This window comes from Trematomus bernacchii, unplaced genomic scaffold (genome assembly GCF_902827165.1).
Source record: "Trematomus bernacchii unplaced genomic scaffold, fTreBer1.1, whole genome shotgun sequence".
Taxonomy (NCBI): domain Eukaryota; kingdom Metazoa; phylum Chordata; class Actinopteri; order Perciformes; family Nototheniidae; genus Trematomus; species Trematomus bernacchii.
The window spans coordinates 541,187-567,717 of record NW_022987564.1 but is presented as its reverse complement, the minus strand read 5'-3'; the positions used below and the strand labels follow the sequence as shown (position 1 = coordinate 567,717).

Sequence of the window (26,531 nt, the reverse complement as noted above, 5' to 3'; positions counted from 1 at the left end):
ATTTTGAGTGACAAGTATAAATATGCCTTATATAGGTATGGTCCTACACTATATTATTCAAATATAGCATGATAGGTCCACTTTAATGGCAATCCCAAAACAACAAAATGGAAGTGGCCAGATTTATTTATATATATTCATTATTTCGTGACGTTAGTATTACAATAGTTGTTTAAAAAAAGTATCCATTTCTCAGCTTACTACTGTACTCCTAGCACTCCTAAATAAAATAAAAACATTAAAAAAATATGGTTTTGAGTGAGATATTTCTTAAGAGTGTTTTTTAAGGTTTGAAACAGAGCTAAGGAAGTATTGAAAGTTCAGCTTACGGAGAAACGGATAAGAAAATAGCAACGCAGTTTACTGAATACAGTAAAAGGTCACGCGTCGGGCAGAGTGAAGCAAACACTCAAGCCGCACTTCAACAAGTTATAAAAGAAAATGATTTCTTTGCATCCCCAGACACAGCTTTCACATTTCAATGAGAGCGGCTGACACGGAAAAATATTTCCTTCGACATCATCATCTTCCCAGCCAGCTTTATTTCCCACGTCGCCTCATCTTTTCAAAACGCAGAGAGCACGGTGTCGAGGATATTTAGGTGCAGCGTTTCACATTTGAGTAATCCCACAAACTTTCAATTTCAGCGTATTTGAGACGAGCAAGAAAGAAGGTGGTGAGAATGAAAGGGATAGCACCAAAGAGCATTCATCAGTGGGCAGCAGGCGAGAAGAAGACCAAGAAGAAGGAGTCTGCTCTGAGTCCGATAACCTCCTGAGTCATTCCTCTGTGTCCACCAGAGTTTCATCTGCAACTTGAAGGAAAATGCAGCCACTGCAACAACAAACTGCAGCCAGAGAGCCGTGAGCAACAGAAAGAGATGGGAATTATGGGAAGTCGGGGTCAACTGAGAGGTACAATATGAGAGACGAAAGAAGAGGAAATACTAACTCACAGGGAGGGATTCATCACAGGAAGAATATGCAGCAGCGATAGAAAGAAGAGCTAGATCAATATGTTGGTTTGGTTCTGCATCTGCTATTATCCTCTTCTTTTTGTTTGAGTTTTCGTATCAATAATATTAACAGTCTAAAATAAAAAATATATACTCTAATCTGTTAAAGGGGACCTATCATGCAAAATGCACTTTTTGATGTATTTTATAAATGAATATGTGTCCCCGGTGTGTCAGGGAACTCAGAAAATAAAACCCTCTCTCTTTTCCTCCGTACCCAAATCTCTAAAAACGGGGCTACAACGAGCTGATCCAGATTTGCGTCCGATATGACGTAATATCTGAAATGTGGACCCACGGCCCTATCAGAAACGTTGCTATAATCAGAAACAATGCCCGACTGTTTTGGACGTAATATGGTCGGTGTTTACATTAGCATCGCTAACACTCAGAGCTAACCTGTACTGGAGAGCATGTGTGTGAAGAAGCAGGAAATAAAAAGGAACTCACCTTGTGGTATAACCGGCAAGAGAGAAAGCCTTTGAGCTCCATACTGTTTCAGAAATAATCCTTGATATGGCGTTTCATCACGGCAGTATTTAGTTTAGACAGTAGCTGCCGGGTCCCGCATGAGCTCAGCCCCCTCCTTTTATTTTTTTAAAGCTTTATACCCAAAATCAGCACTTTTGAAACAGGAAGTGAAATAGAGGGATATGAGGCATGGCTAGAATGGGTGATCTGTTTGGTATTTTGAGCAAAACACTTCATAGACATGTTTTTTATATATTTTTATATATCTGAGACCTATGCTATTGCCTCAAAATAGCATGATAGGTGACCTTTACAGTTAAGAGTTACACAAACTAAACACTTTCCTCTCTGCTGTCCAATAAATACAGGGGAGTAAAAAGTATTGTGTTTGCCTTTGAGGTGTAATGAAATAATAGTACGAAGTAAAAATACTTATTTTTAAATGGAGCGAAGGTTACGACCCAATTTCCCCCCTGGAATAAACAAAGTATATCTGATTCTTAAAAGGACTCTTATTCACATTTCTATCCCTGTGGTGAAGTCCATGTTGTGGGTGTTACATCACATATTCTCCAATATCTGAGTGAGTCCCTGAGAGACTGCAGGGTTTTCCCCCCTGCTGAGTGAGAGGGGTTTTCCAACCGTCTCCTCAAACACTTGATATCCCTCGTCCATTTACTCCGTCTCCATGGAGGCTCAGCTGTCCCCTCACCTTTTGTTTTGCCCTGTTTTTCAACTCCTTTTGGTTTTGGGCCCCCAGTGGCTTTCAGACAGAGGAAACATCAGCCTTTGTTCACACTGTCAAAAGCTCTGCAGAATCATTCAAAAAGCTGCGAATCCCCTCAAAGCATGTTTAAACTTCTTATTTTCAACCGCCAAGGTCTGGAAACGTTTATCTCCTGCAGTAGACGCTATTATTTTATATATATTTATGAGGCATTAGGTTTTAATCGATGTGCGTTCCTTTCTTGTGAAGGCCTTGTCGAGTCGAGCAAATTCCTTCAAATTTCCCACAAAAATCTAAATATAATCAAGAGGTTAAGAGGTTACTGTGACCTTAAAGTGCACCTATCATGCTATTTGTAGGCAAATATTATGGGTCTCTCTTTTACAACTATATTAAATAGTCTCTCTCTCTCTCTCTCTCTCTCTCTCTCTCTCTCTCTCTCTCTCTCGCTCTCGCTCTCGCTCTCTCGCTCTCTCGCTCTCTCGCTCTCTCGCTCTCTCGCTCTCTCGCTCTCTCGCTCCTCTCTCTCTCGCTCTCTCTCTCTCTCTCGCTCTCTCTCGCCTCTCTCTCTCTCCGCTCTCTCTCTCTCTCGCTCTCTCTCTCGCTCTCTCGCTCTCTCTCTCGCTCTCTCGCTCTCTCTCTCGCTCTCTCGCTCTCTCTCTCGCTCTCTCTCGCTCTCTCGCTCTCTCTCGCTCTCTCTCTCTCGCCTCTCTCGCTCTCTCTCTCTCTCGCTCTCTCTCGCTCTCTCTCGCTCATCTCTCGCCCTCTCTCTCTCGGCTCTCTCTCTCGCTCTCTCTCGCTCTCTCTCCTCGCCTCTCTCTCTCGCTCTCTCGCTCTCTCTCTCGCTCTCTCTCTCGCTCTCTCGCTCTCTCTCTCTCGCTCTCTCGCTCTCTCGCTCTCTCGCTCTCTCGCTCTCTCTCTCGCTCTCTCGCTCTCTCTCTCTCTCTCTCTCTCTCTCTCTCGCTCTCGCTCTCTCTCTCACACAGAGGCTGTGTGCTCCTCTGTGGCGATGACGGCTTGCGGCAAGTGCAATAAATATGCAAGTTGCAACACACACACAGTAAAACTCTGCCCCTCATGTGTTGTATAGGCTGGCATGACTAGGCTGCTCAATGGGGCTGATGTGTTGTGTAGATTCTGCCAGAAGGAAAGGTCAAACTCCTTACGAAGCGGTGAGGTGCCGCTCCACATTGCTTTTCTTCCAGACTGCAACGCTGGTCCCGCAAATCAAGCAAGAACGTGATTGGTCGATATTCATTGTGGGGGTGGGGGGAGGAGGGGTGTTAGATAGATATAGAGTTGTAGTAAGTAGATAGAGTTCGCTATGATTGAGGTTTCGTTTATGCATAGCGTAGATTCTTTTAATTACATTTCCTTTTTTTTCGGTGTATTTATTACATTTTGGATTTGCTTGGCGAGCTACTTATTGGAGGGCTTGCGAGCTACCGGTAGTTCGCGATCGACGTGTTGGAGACCCCTGCTCTAAAGGGTTTGGTCATCTTCTTTGTTTGCAGTGTGAAATTACAGGAAAATCTGCTTTCTTCTGAAAAAAAAGACATTGCTTTGCTGCCAATAAATTACATTATATACTCTATCCATTCAGAACATATTCATGTACCGTGTGAACACTTACAATTACATTCATGTGCCAAAAGCCCCAGTTTCTCCCTATTATTCAAATGTTTTTGTGCACTTTTTTAAATATCTCTTTCATTAGACCTCCGTTTCCCCCCTTCTTTCCCTCAGGTGCCCACAGACTATCTTTAGGAAATGTTTCCATTTCCCCCCGCTGCCTCTCTATCTCTGTCTGTGTAGTTGATACATTATATATAACAGGGTTGGGGTGAGTCATTAGCATATAATGGGCAGATAACTGATGTCATAATGAAAGCCTAAAGCCGTGTCCAGAAAGGAGGAGGCTTGTGAGACTAATGACCATTTAAATAATGCACAATAAGTGATATTCTGCAGCCAGATCAAAAGCTGCAGAGCTCAGAAGCAAAAGAAGAGTAGAACAAGAATTTCCCCAATTTCTTAACTCCCTCTATATGAAACTTGGGGATTTTAGCCTTTGCAGACCATTTACATGAACAAAAAACCTATATAACACACTACAGGAGACGCTTGATAGGGCTTTCGTATCAAAGTATTTTCAATTCATCGACTGAAATTGGGAGGAAAAAGATAGTGAGTTTGTGTGAATAACCTCATGTCGCACAGGATGGCAACAGTTAATACCAGAAAGTAAAATAAAGAAAGCTCAAAATATGCAAAATCGTACTCTCAGTGTCGCCCCAATCCCACGTATTACAAACCCAAATATAAGAGCTCACATAATGAGAAACCTTATCATGTTTGCACTGCCTTTCTAAGTAGCATATCTCGTATTTTTTGGAGGTATATTTCAGTATATTCAAGGGGTATTTGTAGTCAGGTTATACATATAAATGCACGCGAGCAAGCAGCTTAACCTGAGTAAGACCTTAATCAGAATACAAGCTATTAGCGTGGAGTAAACTTAACATAAGTGGAGGAAGCCACTCGTACCCATTTCCTTGTGCTGCTGAGAGATCCATTTGCACTTAAACTCAGTGATGGAGAATACATTTAAAGTAAAGTACACATACTACACTGTAAAAATGATCCATTATAGGTTAAAGTCCTGCATTTAGAATAGTATTTTAAGGTGGATTTTAGCCTTTGCAGACCATTGACATGCACCAAAAACCTATAAAACACACTTCAGGAAAGGGAAAACCCCAAAAAGCAAATTGGGGATTTTGTATCAAAGTGTTGTCAATCCATCGACTGAAATTGGGAGGAAAAACCTCATGTCGCACAGGATGGGTCCCAAAAACATAATAGGTCCTCTTTAGGTAAAGATATTCGAGGAAATGTACCTAATTAAGTGTAAAAGTACATTTAAAGAAATGAATCAGTAAAAAGGGAAAGCAGCAAATAAAGAAACATTGAGAGGCTGAAACCATGATATTAATTATTTAAAATTGTTGCCAAGTAACTTTATTTCATGTCCGGCAGTGGCTCAGTCAGTAGGGGCTTGGACTAGGGTTGCCGGTTCAGGTGCCCGACCAGACCTAAATATGGAGTGTGGACTGCTACTTGGAGAGGTCCCAGTTCACCTCCTGCCCTGCCGTGGTGCCCTTGAGCAAGGCACCGGACATCCCCCTTCCCCCCTCACTCCCATTGCTCCCCGGGCGCTGTACAATAGCTGCCCACTGCTCCTAGTACTAGACTCCTGGCACTAGGATGGGTTAAATGCAGAGAACAAATTTCACTGTGTGCTGTGTGCTCTGCATGTGTGACCATTACAGAGGGTTTCATCCCTCCCAATTCTATTCTATCTATTTCAACCCATGCATTATTTCTGGTGTGTCATTTAGTTAAAACCACATCTATCTAAACATCATATTTTACACATTGGTTTTAAGTTTTGTGAGTAAAAATCTTAATTTGTAAAGATGTTGTTAAATACATTTTGTGCAAGAAAATACGCAAGTCAAATGTGTACTTAGGTGTACAGTACTTCATTACATTTCCTTAGTTACATCATCCCTGCTTATATGGTGTACTTTTCGCCATTCATACAACGATAGTGATGCAAAAATAGTCTATGGAGTTCAAACTCTGTTTCCTTCTGCATTCACAGGCGACGAAAAAAACTGATATTTACTTTGTACATCCACATCTATTTTAAAAGCCTGTACTACTGTTTTAAAGGTCTTTCATGTGTGGCTTCCTTGGCTGTTAAACTAGTGACAGGAACAGCAAATACTCAGCGGTGGAAGTGTTATGTGTGTTTCTGTGGGTGTATTCACAGCATGTTTTTCTGATGTGTGAGGACAGAGATAAAGCAGTGAGAGAACGAAGTAAACAGCTTTATAATAATCAGTGGTAGTAGCACCGAGAGGCCGTTTTTGAAGCAGCAGGACCTGTTTTGTAGGGAGAGTCACCGGCAGTGCAACGTGCTGTTAATACCAGGTATTAAAAGCTCAAGCAAACACAGAAGGGCATGGGCAAAGCTAATAAATAATGCAAATCCATTCTAAATGCCTTTCATAAAGTGGAGAGAGCTTAGAGAGGGCGCTGCGATTGACCCGCTTGTTAACAGAGGACTGAAGAGACACATTAACTGGCACAAACAGTGAAGGGAAAATTTGTTTTTTTAGGACACAAGAAGTGGGATTTAGCCATCATTAGCATACATGCTGGGTCCAAATATGTTTGTTAACTGCTGGTTATGAATGTAGGCTAAGCTTGATTGACTAGTTCAAGAGAATTGAGATTTTTGATGGGAAACGAACATTATATCGATGATACACCTAGAAAGGAGTGCATGTTTTCCCGCTGATGTAGCCTACTGTAGCTAGCTAACCACATGTTAAGGCCCGGACATACCAAGCTGACACCAAAGAACTGACACAGACGGACCCCCGACTGTTGTGTCGCCTCGCGTCTCCTGCGTCTTGGCCATGTGTCACACTGGAACACACCGCAAAAACTTCAGCCGACGGCCAGCTAGCACGTACGAACTGCGCATGCGTGAGTGGCAATAACTCTCCTTACCAGCAGGCGGCGGTAGTGTGTATTCGTCATTCAAAAGAGGCAACAACCGGAAGACAGACTGCGTGATAACCGAGAGAAGAAGAACAGACTGCGTGATATAAACAAACAACAAATAGCGTGTGCGTTCCATTTTCACTCTACAGCGAGAAGCTCATGGGGCTTTCCCCAACCTGTGTCGAGAGCTGGAGTTACATTAAATCTCAGATTTTCCTTCTTAATCGTTAGTTTGGGTCCCTCACTTCCGTTTCGCTTCTCATGCACTGATTCGCTAAGCTGAACAGCCAATCAGAGTGATTTCTTTTGCCGACAGCCTTTGGCCGACTGCCCACCGATTCGAAATGTTGAATCGGTGGGTTTTCGGCCGAAAAGGTGTCGGCACGGCTGAAAAGACACCTGGCCTTATCCCATGTATCTCTGGAGATATTGATCAGGATGTCACCACATTTGGCCTAGATGTTCACAGAGAGGCAAGGCACACAATAAAGCAAAGATTATATCAATACCTTCAGAGGAGCCTACATTTTCACTATTTTCGGTTATGGGAAAGTTCCAAAACATTAAAGCTCCCATGTCATGCTTTTCCGGTTATTACCCGTCCCCTTGTGTGTCATGAAGGTTTTTATGCATGTAAACGGTGTGCAGAGTCAAAACCCTCAAAGTACACCCTGTAGCGAGTAAAACTCTAACACAGAAAATACCTCCCCAAAACGCCTCGTTGGAGATACGTCACTGCCCATTTGAGTCTTCCATTTAGTTCCGGGTACCGCCTGATGTCATGCGGTACCCGGAACGAAATGGACCAATCCCGAAGAGCTATGGCCACACCAGCAGCGGCGTGTTCCTCCTCCAGAGGTTCGAAGAACCGGCATTTCACAGACGAAAGCTTCCAAAACATTGCCCAGTTTGAGGCCGGATATGCACAGCTTGTTTGGACCGTTTGGAGCAGGGGAAGATCTGGGCATACAACCTGTAAGTTTGCATTGTTATTTGTGTATTTATCAAACAAGACTGTTTAAATGTGTAAACTGTGTTGGACTGCTAAGCCATTGACACAGTGCTAACTGTGCTAACTAAGTTGCTAGAGTTTCCATATATCAACTCTAATATCAGCAGATGGCCTTGCATACATGTATCTCATAGCAGGAGAATGTCTGCATTCACACACAAAATACCTATTGACAGTATACTCCGGGTGATTTGCCGGTCAGTCGCGAAACGTAATTACATTATAGCTGGCGTAGCGATCTAACACACGGAGCTAGAGCTAGTTTTGGTCAGAAAAACATTTTTGTGATGCTACGTTGCTAGCGTTTAAATATATCAACTACAATGTCAGCAGATGGCCTTACATGTTTGTCATGGCAGGAGAATGTCTGCAGTCACACACACGGAATACTCATACAGTATACTGTACTGTGATTTACCGTACATTGTGACCGTACATATACTGCATGTAGCTAACGAGGCTAGCTGTATGCTAGCGCAAAACAATGTATTCATGCAAGTTACATTGTATGACCAAACGTAGCAGAATACCCGTATACGATTGCAATTATAAACACGTTATTGCTAGCCTAATATGAACCACTAGCTTTTGTTCATAGTAGTTTTATTACACTGCATTATAGTTGCCTTTCCTCCAAGCTAACGTTCATATCGTGTTAGCTACCAAGGTAAACAAAGCTAGGTTAGCATATTAGCAGGCAAGCTGTTCATTACACAACTACTACTAACGAATCTAAAACAACTAAGTTTCTCTAATATTTTGTGATTTGCATTTGATTTCGTCCAGCCAGATCCTGGCGGACAATCCATGACGGGGAAGGGATTCTACTACTACTGAGGGTGCTAAAAGGCACCGCACCGACTGTGCGCAGGCAAGATGCGAGGAGGAGGAATGGATGATATACCGTGTATATATGTATATTTATGTTCATTTTGTACATTTCTAAAAATAAAGTTTAATGGAAATACTTAGTAGGCCTATCCTTTCTTCCCTGAATTCATATATAGCAAACCATGATTTGATTTCTCATCAAACAGTAGTAGTTTATAACGGGTAAAAATAACTTACTCTTTGTTATGAGAGTAGCTCGTAGGCCACAACGGAAAGACAAGGAGACATACACGAGTTTACAAAACCACGGCACATTTATTGTGGTAAATGCAGAGACAGGTGGTTGAGAGGATCGCAGAGTTAGTCTTCCTGCAGCCGCTTTGGAGAGAGACTGTGTCCGGAGGTGTCCGTGATCGTGCTGATTAGCCTCTTCAGCTCCACCCCATCGTAAGACAAAGGCCCTGGGGCCGTCACACTCTTCTATAACAACAGTTAAAAATATATATGTATATAAAATATACCGCTGTACCGACGCCATGATAAGACTGATGTTACGCTGAGAGCAGCCGGGGAAAAGCACTGACATGGGCGCAGCCTCTCTGGTGGTTGACTAATCAGAACGAGTGGCCGAGCTGACCAATCGGAGCACACTAGGCTCACAGGGAGGGGGGGGCAAGAGCTCCAACGAGTCGTTTAGTGGAGAAAGTGAATACTGCTGAATACACATGCTTGACAGAGATGCTGTATGCAAAACCAATGTGAGTTTGGAAAATTGCACAGTATAAATCTATTTTAGTATACCTCAACAATGTAATTATGATCAGTGGAAATGGCCATGACATGGGCCCTTTAACCGAAAAAATTGTTTTGCAGTCAAATATTTGTATATAACCATCCGTTTCATAAACTAGACATATTAAAGTAATGAAAAAACATGGTTGTGCTTTGTTCTACCTCGGGTAGGGGTATCTCGATGACTAAAGCCTTTTTTGGGGGTTTGTTCCTCTACTATTAATTGATCATGGTCAATTTGCATTATAGACTCTATATTGATGTAATAACATTTAAAGGGGACCTATCATGCAAAATGCACTTTTGTACGTCTTTTATACATGAATATGTGTCCCCGGTGTTCCAGGGAACTCACCAAGTGTCAGAAAACACAACCCTCTCTATTTTCCTCCATACCCAAATCTCTAAAAAAAGGGGCTGCAACGGATCTGATAAAAACTGATCCAGATTTGAACACTGTCCTGACGTCAGGACGGTGGCGCTACGGCTATTGGGCCAACTCCACCAATCAGGAGGAGACAGCCACGGCCATTGCCGTTCGAAAGCGCTTGAGACGTTGTAGTACATATGCCAGGCCTGTAGGTGGTGCTGTTCTCACTGAATCTGCCCTTGCAAAAACAGAGCTAAAAAAGTGCAAATTGAGCGAAATGAGGCATGGCTAAAATGCATGATCTGTTTGGTATTTTGAAAAAAAAAAAAAGAATACACTATATTATTATAATATAGCATGATAGGTCCACTTTAAATATGTTTTGATATGACATTTTTGAAATGTATTTAAACTTGTTTGTTCGTATGTCAAGGGGTTAGGATGCAAACATTTCTGTAATAGGCCCTATTGTATGTTTTTATTGTGTTTTTATTGTTTAATGTGTTTTCATTGTGTATTGTGTTTTTCACAATGTATTGTGTTTTTAGCACGTCTTTATTCGTATGATGTTTTAATGCTTCGTCAAGCACTTGACTATATCGGTGAAAAGCACAATATAAAAATTGTTACTTACTTACTAATCCAGCAAAAATTACAAAGAAATCTATAAAACGTTAGGTAAAATCCTATTATATGTGTTGTATTACATCAATCTATAGTGAGTAATATAATTCTCATTGTGTCTTGTGATAATGCTAAATGTGGTGAAACAAACGAGCGCTTATTTAGCAATATCGTGCACAACAACTTTCCTTCTTTGACTTCCTTTCTGAAAACCTCTATACCCATGCTTCAATGAACACCAATTAAAAAAAAAAAGGTGTCAACATGATACCAGAGTCCATCTAAAGGGGGTGAGTCGGATTGGTGAGAGCTGCCAATGGACTGAGTCTTGTCTCTAAGAAAAGATACAGCTCCCTCTCAAACTAATGACGTGACCAGCTTCACACGTCCTCTATTTACAGGCCCGTCATGAAAGCGGTGTTAATTATAGAGGGACTGACACATTATTGTCATACCTGCTGCTGAGACAGTATAATCCCCCGCAGATGTGACGACAAAATGGACACCTTAATTTAAAAAATGCCAACCCGTGCCTATGATTTAACACGACATGGTGGTGTATTAAAAAAGCATGAAGTGAGAGGTTGTCAAACTCTTTAAAGTGTGCAGATGTGGGGCATCTGTTCAGGTTTCAAAACAACAACAGGGGTCCTCAGAGTTATACTCTTAGAGGTCCACCAAATTAAAGTTTGTTGCTAAGTTAATGCTTTTTTTTCTGCAAGAATTGAAATATGTCTGAAAAGATAGAACACAGTGTTATGAATCCAACATATAAGCAAATAATGAGCTAATAAATTAAGCTTTAAGATTCCCTGTGTATTTGTTATATTAAACATGATGTGTAAATATATGTTTCTGTCAATCTTATATCATTGAGTGTCGTTTATGTTTGTATGTTTATAAATTCAAGCCTCCCTACTTAATATCCTATACCTCAATTTAAATGTGGTACAAGTTCAATGCCTCATTTCTCTTTTATTGTCAGTTATTCGGCTGAAAATCATTGAAGACCCACTAGGTGCATATATTTTGAAAAAGGTAGTACACCAAAGGATCCAAAATGTGTGCTACACGCTTGTATGGCTACACCAACAGGTCAAGTTGCAGTATACATCCATTTATGTCCAAAATGTCATCCCTTTATCAGCTGATCCTATGAGATACTTGTGTAAAATGGTCAGAAATGATCAGACAAGTTCTTGAATTATGGCCAAACACTGGTTTTCTGAGGTCACTGTGACATTTGAACACCAAAACCCAATAAGATCCTCCTCCAGACCAAGTTTTAGTCCCTCGAAGCATTTCAGAAATATCTCACTTATAAGAATGGTACGGAAAACGGTGACCAGTATAAAAAAAAGACTAATCATTTCCACTCAAAGCTCAGAAATTAAAACTTTCTCTGCACACATTCTAATCTATTTCAGAGGGTAGTAGTATTATGACATGAGCCATTGAAAATCTTGCCTATTGAATCCTCTGATTATAGTGGTCAGCCGCAGTTCTCCACAGACAATGGAGAATCAGTGGGAGCCTGCCTAATCATATATCTGTCTATCTGCATAATGAGACAATCAACATGTGCTGTCAACATCATTTCTATAGCATCTTACCCGTGCGGTTCACGAGGATGAAAACGTGCCATGACAGTCGATGCACACAATGTGAGGCGTTGAGAGTCGAGCGTACTGATGGTCTCGATATTTACACTTTTCTTCTACAGAAAATGGAAATGATACCGCTTGGTCTTTATCATTTACCATGTAGATAAGAAGGCAAAAGCCAAGTAAAAGTTCAACATGGAAAATTCTGAATTATCAGCATATCTCTCCTGAACCTCCTCACAACACATCCCCGTTTGCTTGTTCAGTACATTTTTTCATCCTGTTTTCAATTCTCCGGTCCGTCTGCTTCTGGTATTTAGTGGCTTTAGTCTCTCCCAAGATACACAAACATGTTTTATGTCCTCTTAACTTCCCCTGAGTCTGATAAAAGAAAGTGAATTTAGGATCTCACAGGAACAAAAGACTGCAGAGAGAAGCGTCGCAACAAGAAACATGATCCAGATTCCTGGTGCTTTATCAAATAGTCAGCAACTTTTAAGAAAACGTCCATTTTGCAGCTGTCTGTAACACCAACCAATGGCAAATCCCACTTCTACTAGTTTACTTTATCATATCCTTCTTTGAAGTTTTAAACACATTGACGTGCCTTTTCAAGCAGCAGCGATTCGTAATGACTCCTGAGTAAAGGAGGAAGAAATCTATTCAAAATCAAACTACAGTCGCTGTCTCTTTTGTGTTAGTTTTAAAACACAAAACCAATGAATAGCAAGAGTCATAATTAACTATTTATGATCGGTGCTATGGTAAGAAAAATACCTCAAGACCTTAAAGGATGTGTATGCAAATAGTTTATTATGACTAATATTTGCTTTTTCTTATGCGACGACCTCTAGTGGCCATAGTGATTATGACGTGGTATGATGATAACAGAAGATGGAAAAAAGGTGTAGTGTAATGACTGACAAAGTACATGTTGGGATATATTTAGTGTTGATGAACGGGTAAAAGATATATAAACTTTACCAGGATACCGTTGGTTGTGTATGTAATGTAAAACCAGAAGTCAACATCGGCTTTTTAAGCTTCCGAACGCCAGTTCACTTAATATTTTATGTATTTAACCTATGAATGTTTCCCACGTAAGAAATGTACTTATTTATCCAAAACGATGATATTTTCCTAAATTCAACACATTACTTTAATTCACAGCTTTAACTATAAAACCCTGCAACCGTTTTCCAACAAGGTTGTATATGTCGTTTTGGGAGTCATCAGCAATGCAGAGATGTTGGTCTCCCATATGATAATCTCTTTGTTTTACTAAAGGAAACTGTAAACCTTGTACCTAGTATTTATTAACAGTTCCTTCAGCAGTACAGAGACTGATTGTACCTCCGCAACAACAGACTCTCCAATGTTTCGAAATTCACATAAGTCATGCGATCGAGAGAAACTGCTCTCTGTTAATGTGCCATTTAAATGCAAAGAGTCATTTTCCCCCCTCTAGTTAGTTTTCCTACTCCGGGCCTTGGATCATCCAAGCCAGCAGAAAAAAAAAGAAGAGAGGGCAGCGTATGATGGCAAGAAACCATAAACGGTTTGAATTTCTGTGCAGAAAATGAGCGTCATGTTCAAACCCCGAGAGGCACGTTTTGAAGGGAGAAGAGCCTCAGAAGTCTGCTATAGCTTTACTGAACTTTGCTGCAATGGCATTCATAGCTTAAAGGTGATTTATTCTGAACCAAAGTTGTCGTTTATGATGACAATTTTTTCTGTGAGCCACATGATATTTGCTTTTTGTCTCGGTGTGACATTGCAAGGTCGAGTATTTGAAGAGACCTTAAGGCAGACATGAACTCTTTGCATGAAACTTTCTCAACATTGTGTCTACACCTATGTCTTAATGCCATTGAACACAACTTTTGATCAGAAAACAGCAAAGGTAAGACGTATTTGCCGTTTTGGCCCAGCCGGCGGGGGCTATGGGGCTTAACAGGTTAAATCAAATCAAATCATGTTTTATTTATATAGCACATTTACACGATTTTTGGTCGAGCCAAAGTGCTGTACCTGTAATAAAAACACTTTACTACAATAGCAAACAGAAGACAATAAATTACAACAGCAAATGTAAAAATCAAACACAAGGAAATGTCAGGAGTCGTGCTCCGCTCTGACTAGAAGGCCAGAGAGAAGAAGTGAGTCTTTAGTGTAGATTTAAAAACCCCTAGGGTCTGGGCCGACCTCACATGGAGGGGCAGAGTGTTCCAGAGCCTAGGGCCAGCTGCTGCGAAGGCTCGGTGACCTCGGGTTTTGAGCCTGGTCTTGGGCACTACCAGCAGCAGCTGGTCAGCCGTTAAAGAAGCAACATACAAAATACACTTAAAAAATACCCTTTTTTATATTTGATTTGAAACCAGGAATAATCATGTGGCTTTCTGCAACAATACCACACAGACAGCCAATTACTGCTGCCCTTTAAAGGAGTCTGACTTCATAATTACACTAATTTTCCAGATTGGCTTCTCTGAAGTTCATGCAGAGCAGTGGTCCGGGTTTCGCTTTGATTTACAGCTTGGTGAACATTTCTCAAGCTGAAAATCATTGTCTGAACAAAATGAGGCAATTAAGCATCCTGGTATTAAACAACGACCAGGTATTGACTGTGTCTGCTTAATTTAACTGTGACTCAGTTAACTGATTTTTATTCAGAACACTTCATGGAGGGCAACATTTGATAATTCAAACTGTATCAGTTGCCATTTCTCAAAGGGACCCTGTGGGGATATCGACTTAAACAAAGTCCATTTCTTTAAGTGTCCTCTGTGGGTTCAATCTAATCCAATTCCAATAAAATCTCCTTCAAGGGCTTCTGAATCTGCCTTGTCTGATCCAGTACAACCTGTTCCATTTTACTATTTCTGTCCATCATGTCTGCTTCCTCACTCTGAGCCTCGGCATCCCACTTCCTTCATTATAGTGCTGACAAGCAGGCGGACAGATTCTTGTCTTGGCAAGAAAAATCTGCAAAGCTGAAGGGCGTAACATGTTCTTTTTTAGCTGCAATGTTTCATGTCATTGGTATTCTACTGGCTGGTGGGTGCAAATCAATAGTATTGAGCTGCTGCTGCCCAATAAACTAACTTGTTGTCTCAATTGCAGTCTCTTTAGCAGCTCTGAGAGAATTTAAAGCCCTTGGAGAAATTCAAGGTAAAACGTATATATTTGGGGAATATATATATATATATATATATATATATATATATATATATATATCCTGCATGAAAAACTCTGACCTTGCATATTGTTGCTGAGGGTTGGATCAGTTTTTCATTGCAGTGAAAACAACAACGGATAAAGTTGACTTTACTCTGGGGACGAAAAAATGTCATAGTGGTATTTTTTCTTGTACAAATCCTGCATTGCAAAAGGTTCTTGGGTCAATTGTATTCATGAGTTAAAATCATTTTTCGTATCTCTGCCATTTAAAAAAAACAAAAGCATGGGGGTTTTCTCTGTTGTGATGTAGAAAGCTGCAACACTACAGTTTGTTGATGGGGGTGTTTCACTGAATGCTTCAATGCTAATACCAAAGGGAGGGTCCATAATGATATGCTGGCCTTCAACTAGAAAATAGCATTTAAAGAGAGAGCTGTCAATCAAGACTCAAAATGACAACATTAAAAAAAACTTAGAAGGACTACAAGGAAACCATAACAACTACAATGAGATGCAAAATAAGTACAAAGCATCACACTATTACCCAGAAATTCACACAATAACTATAAAGAGTGACACAAAAAAGACACTCAAAGAGACACTAAAAGTCAAGAAAAATACACAAAACATCTACAAAGACACCCTTAATTAAAAAAAGAACTATTTCAAGAAAAAGCAAAGCAACTCCAAGAACACACTAAACAACTACAAAGACACACGTAAAAACTACAAATAGGAACTAAACTGCCACAAAAACAAGGTAAAAAGCAGTGTCTTGCCCTCATGTAATAAAAATGGAGGGTCTTTTGCATGCTCGTGCTCAGGGACCGTTGTCTCATAATCCCCCCAACAGACACAGCCTATGGTTAATGTATGACCCCGACAGCTTCCTCTGATGATGAGATCCCATACAGCCCATAAATATTAAGATATCATCTTTTATCCCCGGTGCATCTGAGAGGAACATCAAGTCATCCGAGCATCATCCAGCCTGAAATTGACCTTCTCTAATGGATGAAAAGAAGATGAAAAGCGGGCTCCGTGGCGCTCCCTGAGGAACACCAGGAAGTGTAATCAGCAACGACCCGTGCTTCACTACAGCGATCTCAGGGAGTTCCTGAACATACCCAGCATGCCTCTGGGGGGGGATGTGAGTGAAACAGCGGAACAAGCAACTGCAAATGGATAATGAAGAAAAACCCTGAGCCTATATAAGCATTCACACTCCTTCTTCCTCTCCGCGGATGTATTTTGCAAGAACGCTTTCAATAAACAAAAGAACAACTACATGAGAGATGCTAAGCGATTGCAAAAAGGTACTTAATAACTACATAAAGAAAAAAGAGCAAAAGAGATACCAACAATAACAAAGAGACACAATTGCCATTAAAATAACAAAACTAAAAAGGGGCGAGAGGAAAAGAAAAATTATGGAAAGACACAAAACATCTACAAAGAAACACTAAATAATCACAAAAGACAAAAAACAACTACGCTAAGCAACTGCAACAAGCTACTAAATAACCAAAAGAAACACAAAACAACTACAAAGAGACACTTCATTAACAAGAACGACAAAACATGATTACAACGACAAGCAAAGCAACTGCCAAAAGACCCTGAATAACTACAAAGACATACAAAATAAATTAGAAAACAATAAACTTCCTGAACATACCCAGCATGCCTCTGGGGGGGATGTGAGTGAAACAGTGGAACAAGGGAAAGGATTGTAAAAAAAAACCCGAGCCTATATAAGCATTCACACTCCTACCTCTTCTCGGATGTATTTTCTAAGAAGGCTTATAATAAACATATATGTAAAATGTCACACAGATTGGAGGCAGGCTTGCTGTGCAGATGCATAAAGAACTTAAATAGAAAAAGCAGCGAGGGGCTGCAGGAAAACAAGCTGTCAGAACGCTGATGATAGAGACGGGGGTCCTAGGTAATGAGATCGTTTGGCATAAATCATGCAGGAAACCCGGCGAGCACGCAGGCTACGAGTCCATTTCAACATCCATTAACATTCAAGAGAGGAAATAAAGCATGTCTACACACGTCAAGAAGCATGAGTGACAGGCGCTGTTTCTGCTGCTTTAACAGTGTTGGGAAAATACTGAATGTACTGTTCCAATATCAGAGTCCACATGATAACAAAGGTATCCCAACTGCAGCTGTGTACATGACAGGATGTATGATTACCTAGAAGAGCATCAGGACTGTTTTAGGCATATGATAGCTATGTGATGAACATGATGATTCAGCCTCTATGGAGATAGACATATGACAAGCATGATCATTTCTGACGTGGAGCTAATCTGAAGTAAACATTGAATACTGCTTTATATTCCTCCATCTTGTGACTGTGTAACTCCCTCTCTTGGATATCAGCATGTGAAGGACACTGTTCAGGAACTAGTTGATGCTCTGTATGTGATGACTACTTCCATTCCTGAGAGGATCAGAGATACATGGATCCTGAGATTAAAGCTCAAGCCGGGGACCAGGGAGATTTTTCTAACAGTAGTAGTAGTTGTATTACTAATAGTAGTGGTAGTAGTATAAGTAGTAATAGTAGTAGTAGTAGTAGTATAATTTAATTCATTTAAAGCCAATTTGATCAAACTGATAAAGTATCATATTTTGACTTAAAGGTGGGGTAGGTAATTTTGGAGAAACCAGCTCGAGTGCGCTAGAACTTGAAAATACACAACCGGAAAAAATCTGCCCCTTCCTTCAGACTTCCTTACAGAGCCCCTCCTCCAACACACACGAACGCGCACATGACCAATGAGGGCACGAGATAAGTTTGTGCACAGATGGAAGGCTGACAGGCAGGTAGGCCATCCAGTTATTTTAGCCGGGCCGGCTCAGATGATTGGTCGTGCTTTTTACAGCGCCACGGCTTCCACAGATGACATTGTTTTATGTATTTATTGTCAAAGCATTTAATATATTCATTGCTATCGGGATGTTAAGAGCATTCCATGGAATATAACAACAAGTGTTTCTGAAGTGAATTACCTACCCCACCTTTAAGGACTACATAATCATATGCAACTCTATTGTGCATAAAGCAAGAAAAATCCCTAAAACATACTCTTTGAAATGTAATTCTTTTCGACACAAGGTGATGAAGTCTAAGGCCTCCCGCAGAATAAAACACCCAAACTCACCATGACCTTTTCTTTCACGTCATAACAAATTTTTTGTTTTGCTTTTTAGCAGCATTCAAAGTAACTGAAAACAAAGTTTACAATCATTAACTTCATGAAAATGACTCTTTGAAACAGGAAAATAACTTTACATGTAAGATATCTGTCTGTGAAGTGTAAAGAAATCAGGGTCAATCATCTTCTTTACACTTGCAAACTAATATGTTCTGGTTTTGCTTGCAATTAAAACACGTCGTTCTCAGAAGCCCCCATAAGTATCCATAAGGTTTACAATGATTAGCTCTCGGGGACACACCACTATCATGTTTTTTAGTACTGAAAAATGACCTTTGTGTTAGGGGATGTTCCCAATTAAAAAAGCTAACCTTTTTACCGAGGAACGCTCACACCATTAAAAATCACCCACTGAGGTTCACTCGCAATAACTCAGCTTTAGCAACACTTTAAAGAGTAACTTTCTCCACAGTGGCAGTGATTAGCAGCACTCTCGCTCCTTTTCTCTGGACCCTCCTGCATTCAAACATTCATCCCGCCGCGATAACTCTGCAATGATTTGAGACTTGATGTTTGGACCCTCTTGGTAATTGACAGAATTCTGCACAAGCAGCGCTGCACATTTGTTTTCATTAAATGTGTCATTATTTTATTCTGAGCATTCACAGAACTCCAGTAATGAAGCGTCTGAGAGCACGGCATATAAAAGCAGCGGCAGGCCTCTTTATAGAAGACTTCTGGGCTTCTCTACAAAAGCAGCATTGTTTACAACTCTATTTCTAGACGTGGAGCTTCTCTGCTTCTGTTTGTTTGTTTCTTTACTAAATATACAGTATATTCGCCTGCCTGCTGCGGGAAACTGACTTATCTTAACATGTATTAAACACACACAGTACCAATATATGTTTCTTCAAGCTACAAAGAAGAGAGGTCTCTAGTGGGTTTTAACTCTGACACAATGCATGCTGGTGCTGGAGTACTCCGTGACCACAGAGCGTGAACGTTGTGATCAGCTGTTTTTGCGCAGTTCTTCAGCACAGAAGGGGGGGGGGGGGGGAGTCTCAGACCGACGTTAACAGCAGCCCCGTCTGTGCACACGGAGACCGACTCTGTCGTCCGGTGATCTAACCGCCTTCTGGAAAAGCTTCACAAGTACGTCGGTACGCAAATGTGCTTTGTGACAAAAGTGACGGTACGCATTTCAGATGTTTGCCGCGCATGCGTACCTGCGTTCCAGTTATGTGCACCCCTGGCTATAATAACACTTCCAACACAGAAAAAAATCCATGTTCATAACTTCTAAAGTGCTCCGTAAATACAAAACTGAAAATACCTTTGACATTTATAAAAACCTATGCAATCAAGCCCTTAAGAAAAGTAGAACACTGGATCTCTGTGCTACAAGGCGGTGTATTCCTGCCCGTTAAAGTCCTACCTCTCAGCAGGTCGGGGGTGGGGTGCGGCCAGTTGAAGGTTCGGATCAGCTGCCAGTCAAAGTCGTCGTCCTGACCCTGACGGTACTCACACAGACCGGGGTCCAAGTCCTCGTCAAACGTACAGCCAGCTGCAGGAAGACAGGACACCACGGGTTAGAAAACAAGAAACACATTCAGAAGGAAAACTGTCAGCTTCATCATCAATTATAAGATCACTATTATTAAAAAGGTATATTCAAGATTCAAGGCTTTTATTGTCATTCGTACATCTTAGGTCACAGGCTCCTCCGACAGTGCATATACAGTAGGGATCCGACACAAAAAACGGTTTCCAATGTCTTTTACAGATGCGAGCATTGTTTTTCTGACAAACGTCAAACACTGCATCTACGCTACAGAAAACGTGCAACAAGGAGATGTCGTGATGGAGAGGAACAAATGGTCTAAAAGCCTGGCTTCATTTCGTAGAGAGAAAAGACAACAGTGCTGCATGTAAGGTCTGCAGAGAGAATAGTGATGTAAGTTATGTAACATGTGGGACAAGCTCTTGTGTCCAGTCTCTTTGTTATGGTACCGACTTGTCTTAATCCATCTCACGGACCTTGTAGACAAAGAAATCCTTGGTAGGACCTACTTCTTGGCGACAAGGAAATCAGTCGGATAAGCTTAATTGAACATGGCATTGGCACAAATAAAATCCCATCTCTGCATGGTATAGATAAAACACAGATAAGTTAGAATCCAACTACAATATGGAAACAAAATCCACACAGTTACCCAGCAATCGTGAAAGAACAACGTCAACAACGTCATAACAACATCGATATTTACCATGGCGTTGGGAATTAGTGCAATCTAGGTACTAAAGGAAAGTTGAAGCTATCAGTGAAGTGTGTTTGCTTTCAGCAGTAGCAGATGGGATAGGACTTATTCTTTGGAAACAACAAAGCCATCAATGTCATCATAAACTAACAGTGGTCACTCAACATTGTCACCAACCTCATCATCGAACAACAACAATATCTACTGTCGAATGCAATGAAATAAATGCAATGTTACCGCAAGAAGCACGTACCAATTAGTTCACTCTATTTGCTATTACTGGTTAAGAAATGCATCAAATCAGTCAGTGTAAAACCAGAGAAATTACTGCCCAGTTGAATCACCACGGGCTCACGGAAAATGTGTCCCTACATAATTTCCTGGAGAATGTGTGAAGCATTGAGCTAAATTACAGCTAATGGTTTTCAACAGGCGGTCAGCGCCATCCAGAGCAATTAGCCCCGCGGAGAGAAAATGACACAGGTCACCCAAAGAGCCAGAAATAATGGGGGGGGGGTTCTTCAGCCGATGGAGGACTGAAGGTGACCCGCTCCGGCCTCTAATGGCTGCATGCACTACACCGCCATTATCACACAGAGTTCAGCTTTTAAAGCCAGCAGCTCATCAGGACCGAGGACGAGATGCTGGCTTCTGGTTTAATTGGTCCGAAAACACAGAGGTGCTCTTCAGGAGATTAATAGTCTGGATTCAGGAGGAGCAATTTGTGGTCATGCATTTCCAGTAAATACGGATGGTTTTTAGACAAAATGTGCCTCCAAGAGTCGCAGTTGAAGATTATTTTTTCTTCATTGATTGATTTTTGACTGTTTTCAATCTGTCTTTAAGTCCATTACAATTTTAAATTCCAACAAACAGAAAAAGCCAGGGTCAAAGAATGATTGCATGACCAATAGATTATCAAAACGGCTGATTTAGTTTCTCTTAACGTACAATTTAATTAAGGTGTGAGCAATTAAATCACTTCTTACTGCTTTGACCGGAGCATAATTCATGTTATTAGTTTAGCATGTGACTTTTCAAGAGTGTTGTGATGCTGCGAGTGTATCAAGATGCAGGTTAGCAAGAATTATCCAGAAAGCAAATGGACAATGGTTAAAGATAACATGACTAAACAAACTGTCTTATGTTAACATCTAATACAGCCTTGCTGGCCTTATTTTGAACAGCGTGAGTGACTTTAATCAACATTACATTTCTATTTTTACTTTGGAATATAGAGGTCACTTGTCCAGTTAAATGAGTCAAGTCGTCTTTACAATATGTCTGGTCACACTTTCCAAGTTAGACCTATTTATTTAGGCCATTTTTACAATGTTTCAAGATATTAAACCCAGGGTTCCTACACTTTTCCACCAATGATTTTCAATGCCTTTTCCATGACCTTTACCTAATTTTCCATGACCAAAAAAATCACTCGGAATGCTTTATTTTAACATGAAACAGGAAAATGAGGTCTGCATATGAAACATGTTGTGCCTATCTAAAACAAATCAAATAGTAGGCTTACTAGCTTCTACAGACTAAAGCAACTAAAATCTCTCACCAGCAAAATACCTCGTCAGTTAAATGCCATTTTACGTTTCATTAATACACGATACAGTATTTATTATCATTATAGTATTACTATTTCGGCGATTAGATCAAATATAAATTATATTTGATGCAACTTTAGTTAAATTTCCATGACTTTTCCAAAACTTTTCCAGGGCCTGGAATTAGCATTTTGAATTTCAATGACTTTTCCAGGTTTTTAATGACCGTAAGAACCCTGTAAACCGTTCTTCTAATATCAAGTAGGGCTGGGCGATATGAAGAAACTCAAAAATCCCCATAAAGAATGCACGGGTACACGTCTGATATATTCAGAAGTGACATAGTTTTACTGTAATGCAGGCTTTAAAACTAGGAAAAGACTAACCTTGAAGTCACGAGTTAATAGTTGCTAACCCCCCGCTGTGTTCCCTCACTAACAGATCACATTAGATCCCGGTGTTAAACGTCTCCTCTGACTCCCTGCCAGCCTTTATTTCATTCAATCCTGTGTGTTTGCCCCAATGCTGTTGCTTTTGTTCAGAAGCTCCATCTGTTTCCTTTCATAATGCATACGTCTGCAGATGTTTGTTGCAAAAAAACGGCTTATTCTGCCCTTCCTGCTGACAGAAGTATCACCAACACAAATGACAATCCAACACGCTGTCTATATCATTATGTTCCTACTTGTCTGTGCCAATTAGCACTAATATGTGCTTAGGTATGTGCTATTTCTGCTGTGTGTTGACGGGGTTGTATTAGTGCTTTTAATTGTGCGTATGTGCTGTAATTGTGCACTTTTTCTTTGCTTATGTGTTTTATATGTGCTCATGTTTTTTCATGTGTTACAATTATGCTAATGTGTTTGTTAATGTGCTCATGTGTTTGTTTTTTTATATGAAACACTTTCAACATGCCAGGGACTGCATATTTTAAAAAGATCTGGCACATTTACAGTACATGATGAACTCAAGTGCTCGTGTTAATTAATGTGCATTGTCCCTTTCTAAATACTAAATAAAACGGACGTCCGCACATCCCCCCGCCTGCAGTCCAGAGAGTGTTTCCTAGTGTGTAAGCAGATCACAGTGTTTTAATTGCCTCCTGTGTGAGGGAGTATCTGAGGATGAGATGGTCCCACGGTGCAGGCCCCACGGTGCAGGCCCCACGGTGCAGGCCCCACGGTGCAGGTCCCACAAAGTCAAAGTCAACTTTATTGTCAATCAGTCAGTTTGTGTGTACAGAAAGAGAGATCGAAATACCGTTTCCCACAATCCCGATTACAAAAACAAATATATATAAAAATATGTATGCAAATATGTATATACCTATATATACACAATCAAAAGACACATGTATAAAATATGCACACATTAAGACCTAAATTCTGGGCTTCTCTACAAAAGCAGCATTATTTACAACTCTATTTCTAGACGTGGAGCTTCTCTGCTTCTGTTTGTTTGTTTCTTTACTAAATATACAGTATATTCCCCAACGCCTGCTGCGGGAAACTGACTTATCTTAACATGTATTAAACACACACAGTACCAATATATGTTTCTTCAAGCTACAAAGAAGAGAGGTCTCTAGTGGGTTTTAACTCTGACACAATGCATGCTGGTGCTGGAGTACTCCGTGACCACAGAGCGTGAACGTTGTGATCAGCTGTTTTTTGCGCAGTTCTTCAGCACAGAAGGGGGGGGGGGGAGTCTCAGACCGACGTTAACAGCAGCCCCGTCTGTGCACACGGAGACCGACTCTGTCGTCCGGTGATCAAACCGCCTTCTGGAAAAGCTTCACAAGTACGTCGGTACGCAAATGTGCTTTGTGACAAAAGTGACGGTACGCATTTCAGATGTTTGCCGCGCATGCGTACCTGCGTTCCAGTTATGTGCACCCCTGGCTATAATAACACTTCCAACACAGAAAGAATCCATGTTCATAACTTCTAAAGTGCTCCGTAAATACAAAACTGAAAGTACCTTTGACATTTATAAAAACATGTATACATATGCACACATTAAGACCTAAATAGAAGCACAACAATCAATATATACAAAGTAACAGTCACTTCAATATCTTTGAGAATCTTCAACTTCAACTTGCGGGTGCAGGCCCCACGGTGCAGGCCCCACGGTGCAGGCCCCACGGTGGAGGCCCCACGGTGGAGCTCTGCCTTTGACTGAGAGCCCCCCAGCTTCAGGAGGAAATGTCTCCATCAGACACGTCCCACTGATTCTCCTCATTAAGACTCAGCCTCTCCGTTCCTCTCAGAAACCAAACGAGCTTCTCCTGCAGCGGGGGGGCGAGGCTGAGTAATTAGAAAAGTCACGAGCGTGCTGCTGAAGTTTCACTGATGTGTGCGCAGTGGGGGGGAAAGCACATTTCTTACATGAGTACAAGAAGAGGACAACCTCAATACTCTGTAACAAGTAGAAGTCCTGCGTTCAATATCAGATACAGTACAAGTACAAGAGGATTGGCATCTAAATATACTTTAAGTGTCAAAAGTAAAAGTATTCGTGTCTAAATGCTGATATCAGGGTCATGTTTCTGTCAATCATGTTTTAAATACGGATATCTTAACCTATAATTGTATTTATTAAGTAACTACAGCTGTCAGATTAATGTAGTGCAGTAACAAGTACAACAATGGCTTCCAAAATGTAGGAATGTAGAAATAAAAACTAGCCTAAAATACAAATATTCAGGCAAGCAAGAAGTACTTTAAACAATACTTGAATTTAAATGTATCTAAAATGTGCTTTTATATATAAAGTCTATTTGGATAAATTATCATAAGGTTATTTTTTTCCCATTTCCGTGGTCAAACTGTGAAGTCCCCTCGGAAATAGCAATTATGAATTGTAAAAACACTGTATTATTGTATTGGGATCAAAGCATGCTTTAGGTTTCAAAAGGATAAGTACTTATTGTGTTTAAAAGCTCATCAGATATATTAAATAACAGCTGGTAAAGGTGGAGTACAAACTTGTAGTGGAATGTAGTGGAGTAGAAGTATAAAGTAGAATTAAATAGAGAAACTCAGGTAAAAGTACCTTCAAAGTATACACAACTTCAATACTTAGTTAAATTCCACCTATGTGATGGTTTGTTGTTGTCGTGATGATGTGCGTGTGTGTTTAGCTGAGATTGTTATGATCTTAGTTAAATTATAATGAATCTATCAATGTCACACACTGGGAATAAAAGATTCCTGTTCACGAAGACAACAGGGACGCAACAGGACTGAGGTTGATCAAATTTGCACAAAATCTTAAAATAATAATCAGCTGAATGTTAGGAAAAGAAGCTTAAAGAATACTAATTGCTTATTAAGAGGCGACGGTGCCTCCATGCAGAGCCGCAGAAACACCTGCAGACGAGGACTGAGAAAACTTCAGCTGACGGCTCCTCAGAGAACAAAGAGGACGGAAGAGATAAGACAATCTCTAGAAAGGTAGGGGTAATTCGCCAAACAAGTCCCGAGCTCGTTGTTGAAAGTAGGGCTGTGCAATTAATCGTATTTTAATCTCGATTTTGGCTTGCAACGATTACGAAAACAACGTAATCGAAATAAAACGATTATTTTGCTGCGTGCGCTTTCGCCCCTCCCTAAAAGCCCCCTCGGCCAGGTTGTGAGTGACAATAGTTGTGTGAGTTCAGCGCGAGCGAAGATGGCAGAACAAGAGCAACTCGTGATCAAGAAAGGTAAAACGAATTCCGCTGTTTGGAAATACTTTGGGTTTAAGGAGTCCGACGTGGAACAAAAAAAGTACAGTGCAGCAGGGGCGGACTGGCCATCTGTGTGTTCTGGAGAATCACAGACGGCCGGCTCGTCATCATTTCAGTTGCGCTAACAGGCGACAGAGGTCCACAGTTTCCCCGCAGCGAGGCCCCCCTGTTAACAGTTCACGAGCGTGCCCCCTCGACTTCATCCACCACATCACAGTCATCAATTAAGGACGCGCTTTACAGTGCAACGGCCAACTCAACCAGCTCGCAAAGACACAAAGATATAACACATGCCATCACATTCTACATAAGACATGTGCCCAGTTAGCACGGTTAGCAACCAGGGGTTTAAGCAACTGGCAAACACTATGGACAAGCGTTACGCGATGCCATCTCGGCATCATTTCACCAGATCTGCACTGCCTGCCCTATATGACAAATGCCGTGGGGAACTTGAAAAAGATGTGGCTTCAGCTGAATACTTTGCAGTTGAGTTATACTTAAAGTTCAGGGTAATCAACTGTTAAAAAGATACTGTTCAAATTATTATTAAAACATTTTTAAGTTAAATAAATGGATGTTTTCAAAGTCAATGAATAATCGTATTTAA

General features: G+C 40.8%; 1 protein-coding gene across 1 annotated transcript in view; it reads right to left on the bottom strand.

The window, feature by feature from the left end:
• The window catches only part of ptprua (protein tyrosine phosphatase receptor type Ua), a 246,712-nt gene that overhangs the window by 160,733 nt on the left and 59,448 nt on the right, over positions 1-26,531 (bottom strand). Inside the window, exon 2 of the mRNA XM_034125463.1 lies at positions 19,813-19,941. Coding sequence (XP_033981354.1) covers positions 19,813-19,941 — 129 coding nt within the window. The remainder of the gene's footprint in view (positions 1-19,812; positions 19,942-26,531) is intronic.